A 5,736-nucleotide genomic window follows, 5' to 3' on the forward strand; every position below is an offset into this window, starting at 1 on the left:
ATATAATAAAATAAAATAAAAAAAAATAAAAAGGCTACGAAAAATTAAATAAAGAGAACCTGCTGTTAGAGGTCATAGTTTACTAATCTCTGTTTATCCTATTGCCTGTGTAAATAACCTGTGAAAATATGGCTTTATTATTAACAGGAGTCCATAAATACACACAGACAAGCTGTAAAACAAATACGATAAAGAACCGTAAACTGTGAAAATGACTGAAATGATTGGTGATGTTTTTTTTTGTTTTTGTTTTTTTCTAGATGTTATTTCTCAGTAAAGTGCACCTTGGTAGGAGAGAAGGCTGTGTAAGTGTAGCAGGGCTGGCTCGGGTTATCTGTGAATGGGCTCTTTATTGGAGGCGCGGAGCGGGGATTTGCCTTTTATTCGCCTCGCTATGGAAACGCGCTCGACGGCAGAAAAATGTTGATGCGAATAAAAGGAATCGGCACAAGGAGCGTTTCTAGAGAAGCATCTGTTACACTTAGAAACTTAGACTATCGAGAGCAATACAACCCCCTCTCCAAGTCCCTCTCCTGTCTGATTTAGCCCCCCCGCCCTCCAAAAAATGCACACTTTATTTTTCTAACAAGATATAAAAAATATTAGACTCTTTTTTTTAACTGTTGTAGGCGCAGTGTGGATTCATCTGAGCACATTTTATGGTCCGAAAATATGTACTTCACAGCCTCATCAGACAGAGTTTTAAAGGTGCTTTTTTTTTCCTTATGTCGTTTAATAGGAAGCTTGGTTAAAAACAGGAATTGTAAAACCGCTGCCAATATGAGACCAATTTGCTTAATTTTAACATATTATCTTGCATTTCATACCACAGAGACTCCAACGAATCAATAATCGAGTTCAACAAACTAGGCCACTGGAACAACACTGTCATTCACATCAAATATGAAGCTGCTTTCGCTGGAGTTTCAAAGATGAAGAATTTACACATTACACCACACGGGAATTACAGCAAAACAACAATCCTATACATCCCATGAATTATTTCCTATCTATAGGCCCATAGGCTACACTGCTGAGAATAACAGGCAGCAGTCCTGTCATCCCCCCCGGATCCCGAGGCCCGGTCCACCGCCAGCCCCCCCTCCTCCTCCCAGCCCAGCGGCCCCGCGTCCGGCGCACCCAGCCCCGCGGTCAGCTCACCTGCTCCGGCCTCTTCTCCTGTCGTCTCTCCACAGCAGCTCCTCGGCTCAGCGCTCTTTAATGACTTTCTGGTGGCTGCAGCCTTCTTTTATTTCTCCTAAATGTATGAAAATGTATGCAAATTTAAATCAAGCTTAACCTGGGAGCTGGAGCAATATATTTAATGGAATTTCAAACCAATAAGGAGTCCGGGACGCGGTCTTCTAATGGCAAATATAATTACGCAGCTAAGTTAGCTCTTAGATATGCAGATAGAGCTTTTTTCAATTCTGAGAGGACCTGACGAGATTCTTAAAGACTGGAACAATGACTGAGGCCGCATTTACACCTTTGAACAAATGTACAAGGGGTCTGAAGTAATAAACAGGCTTTCCTGAGCAGCAAAACATGAGTTTAGTCTGTCAGAAAAATGTGAAACTTCTTGTAAAATGTTTTATATGAAACAGTTAAAATTACACACTTAAAACCATGCCATTTATTATTTTGTCTGTTCAGAGGGAATGAATATTTATGTAAGGTTGCTCGTGCGTAAAATACTCCCGGGTCTCTATCTAGAGACGTGTCATTCTATAAACACCTTAGGAAATATTCTGTAAAAGTTAATAATTAGCAGTGAGAACTGCTCCTGCTTTGATTGTATCCCTCTAAATTAAGTGCTGGCACGTTTAACAAATGCCATTGCGCTTTAATCTCCTCCTTCGCACGCGCTCAAGGGTGACAGGAGCAGCAATAAACTCGTGCGTAAATCAGTTGGAAACTTTAATTAATAAACAGGAACTGCGCTCCACGCGCACATCATTCCACAGCCAGACCCACTGGACCAGCACTCCGACTCACTTCCGGTTCGACTGCCTGTAACCCTTTCCTCCCCGCGGCCCCGCGAACAGAGGCGGAGGTTCGGATGCGCGCGCCGTTATTGGTCGGCGCGCGTCGTCACCGCTGCTCCGCCGCGTTGTGAGTGGCCGCGGAGGCTGTCAGTCACTGCCGAGCTGATGCCGAGACTCCAGAGAGAGGGAGATGTCAGAGGCTGAGCTGCTCCCTCCCTTCAGTAGCACTAGTGGGGTTCAGCAGCCAGCATGGCCACAGCTGCCTCCAGCCCCTACACCCTGCTCACCTCCAGCCCCATGATCCACCCGGACAGCCAGGCCATGCAGCCTGCTAGCCCCTACAGAGGACACCAGAAACTCCTCCAAAGTGACTACCTGCAGAGCGTCCAGAGCAACGGACACCCACTCGGGCACCAGTGGGCGAGCAGTCTGTCGGAGGGCAGCCCCTGGTCGGCCTCCATGGAGCAGCAGGACGTCAAACCGGGCCGAGAGGACCTCCAGCTCGGCATCATCCATCACCGCTCCCCGCACGTAGCGCATCACTCCCCTCATCACAACACCCATGGCAACCACCCTGGAGCGTGGGGAACTCCGGTGTCCCACAACTCCTCCATCACCAGCGGACAACAGATCAACATCTACTCCCAGACCGGCTTCTCTGTCAACGGCATGCTGGACCACGGTGGGCTCACACCCCCACCCAACCCGCAGGGCCAAGGCATGCACCCGGGCCTCAGGGACACGCTCAGCCCCGAGCACAGCGACCTCGGCGGGCACCACTGCCACGACCACTCAGACGAGGAGACGCCGACTTCGGACGAGCTGGAGCATTTTGCCAAGCAGTTTAAACAGCGCAGAATCAAGCTGGGCTTCACGCAGGCGGACGTGGGTTTGGCACTGGGCACGCTGTACGGTAACGTGTTTTCCCAAACCACCATCTGCAGGTTCGAGGCTCTGCAGCTGAGCTTTAAAAACATGTGCAAACTTAAGCCGCTGCTCAATAAGTGGCTGGAGGAGGCGGACTCGTCCACAGGCAGCTCGAGCAGTATAGACAAGATAGCAGCTCAGGGGAGGAAGAGGAAGAAGAGGACGTCCATCGAGGTCAGCGTCAAGGGGGTTCTGGAGACGCACTTTCTCAAGTGTCCCAAACCCTCGGCGCAGGAGATCACCTCGCTCGCGGACTCGCTGCAGCTGGAGAAGGAGGTGGTGCGCGTGTGGTTCTGTAACCGCAGGCAAAAGGAGAAGCGCATGACGCCGCCGGGGGAGCCGCCGCCGCACGAGGGACCGTATTCTCACGGCGGGAGCGCGGGAGACGCCTCGTCGTGTCACGATCTCTGACCGAAGCACCGGGAGAGAAATCCCCGGCAGTTACAAAAAAAGAAAAAAAGGAAAAAAAAAAAAGAGAGAGAGAGAGAGACTCACGAGCTTACAGAGGCGCGCGCGGGTGGCACCTTAATAGGCTACCGGGCCCCCCGCGCGCTTGTCCCGTGAAAGACTCATCCAGATGCCTCCAGCACTGAAACAATAACAATAACAGAGATACCTGTTCAGCCTTCGTCATTTTCTGACTGTCGTGAGGGCATTATCACATCTCAGATCACCTTTGGAGCCCGTTTTCTACATCAAGGATATAAATACAAAATGTGCCTAATAACCTGCCAGCGCCTTTTGGTTTGTGTCACCATTACGCATCAGCTCTAAAATACTGTTAGGAACCCAACTGGGACTGGTGTTTTGTTTTCATTTGTTTTGCCAGTGTTTGGGCTTCTCTCACACACTTTGCTTATTTGCTTCTGTTGTGCGACCAGTGGAGTGAAACAATAATAATAACAGTGGCTCTATCACTTTTGTTAATTGATTTGTCGCGCCGGTGTTTGGACACCAGAGGCCATTTTACACTTCACCTCATGCTTCCCTCGGGCTTACAACGCTTTAGTTCTCAACATATTTACATTCATTATTTTGTAACATACTCGTAGCAAATCTGTAATTATTTTTTTTCCTGCATATGCAAATAGGCCCTCATTCCACGTGTAGAGGTATTGATACCAACATAATAGCACTTGGAGGATGTTTTATTTTTATTTTTCGATTTTTGTTTCTTCTAAATTAATTTCCTCCCTTATGGCCTGTAGCTTATGAAGTCACATACGGTTACAGTTATTTATAAATTCATTTTTTTTTTATTATTATTATTATTTCTTTTCTGTTTTCAATCATCTTCGACCATATAAACTGTGTGGACTCTGAAAAAAACAGAGCCGTGAAATAGAAAGAGGGGTTGACGACGCTATACACCTGCCTATAATTTTATTGTACGTTCAGTATCAAAATTTTATAATCTTAAATACTCCTGTTATTGGTTTATTTCTTAAGTATTTTTTCGAATATTGTACAGTTTTATATATTACCCTTTTGAAGTCATTAATTTAAACAAATGCTCTTAGTTATTCATGCACTTAATTAGCAATGTAAAAAACAAAACAAAACAATATTTTCAGTAAGATTTAACTGTTTCGGCGGTTTTATTCCAAATTTCGATGACAGCTCAAGTAATTATTTATTTTCAGTATAAAGCTTGTATTATGTTTTGAAATAAACTATGTATGTTGTAATAAACAATTTCTTGCTACAACTGTTTACTGTCCAAAACGAAATTCATCTTAGGTTTAAATTATTATTATTATTATTATTATTATTATTATTATTATTATTATTATATTTAGAGCAATAATTAAAATATACAATGGACATTTTTTTCTTGATATGAAGGTGCAGTGCTACAAGCAAAACTTTCATTGATTCTGTAGTATGTAAAGAAAAAAAAAAAAGATTTGTTGTATACAATGAACACAGCACAGCTTAAGCACCATAACCTTCACTCAGCTTCAATGTCATGTCAGAGAAAAAAAAAAAGAAAAGAAAAGGGTTGCCTTTCCAAGTGTTTGAATGTCACTAACAGCTGTAAAATATCCGTCCAGTGGTTCAGCGCTGGGACCTTGGATGCAGGTCTTGAAATGCAGGTTCTATACGGATCACAGCAAACTGAGAGGCTCTCCACACTGGTTCCACTGAAATGTTATTGTCCGGGCCCTCTGCCCTCCTCAATCAGACATGCGTGATTTATCGCCTGGGCCGCTGGGCCTGACAGCAGAACACAATGACACACACACACACACACACGAATACACACTCATATACATATATACACTCAGACACACACAATCAGAAGCAGATGAATCTCATTTCAAAGACTACAGCTGCGCATAATTGGCCATGCAAGGACAAAATGGAGTTATTTTCCTAAAAATCATAATGCCTAAAAATAATTTGGGGATGGATTGGAAATAAGTAGGTCTATAGATGCAGCTCTGCTTAAACGACTCCAAAATAGAGCTGGTGGAGAGGTAGAGAGAGGAGAAGGAGAGGAGAGAGGCGGAAGGGTGCTAGGCCTTGCCTTGAAATGGAGAGCCTGACTGGAATACTAATGCGTCTGAATTTATGCATCTCCTCAGTCTGCAGTCCTGAGAGGGGGTGGGGGAGACAGAGAGAGTGAGAGAGAGAGAGGGGGAAAGGGGGAGAAAAGGGTGTGAGGGTGGAGGTGAAGGGGGTGGCTATATATGTAGAAGAAAAGTAAAACCATGGCTGATTGATTCCATCCATCTATTTTAGTTTGAAATAATCCCTAATTTCTGAAGGAGAAGAAGAAGAAAAAGAAAAAAAGAAAGACTCTGATGGAGGAAAAGCA

General features: G+C 44.9%; 1 protein-coding gene across 1 annotated transcript; it reads left to right on the top strand.

Moving 5' to 3' along the window:
• Positions 1 to 2,236: 2,236 nt before the first annotated feature.
• LOC115427042 (POU domain, class 3, transcription factor 4) lies at positions 2,237 to 3,326 on the top strand. Its single transcript, XM_030145399.1, has one exon. The coding sequence runs from the start codon at positions 2,238 to 2,240 to the stop codon at positions 3,324 to 3,326; it is 1,089 nt and encodes a 362-aa protein (XP_030001259.1). The 5' UTR covers position 2,237.
• The last annotated feature ends 2,410 nt before the right edge of the window (positions 3,327 to 5,736 follow it).

The sequence above is a fragment of the Sphaeramia orbicularis genome, chromosome 10 (assembly GCF_902148855.1).
Source record: "Sphaeramia orbicularis chromosome 10, fSphaOr1.1, whole genome shotgun sequence".
NCBI lineage: Eukaryota > Metazoa > Chordata > Actinopteri > Kurtiformes > Apogonidae > Sphaeramia > Sphaeramia orbicularis.

Coding starts and splice junctions, on each gene's coding strand:
- LOC115427042 (XM_030145399.1), top strand. CDS start 2,238: ATGGCCACAGCTGCCTCCAGCCCCTACACCCTGCTCACCTCCAGCCCC.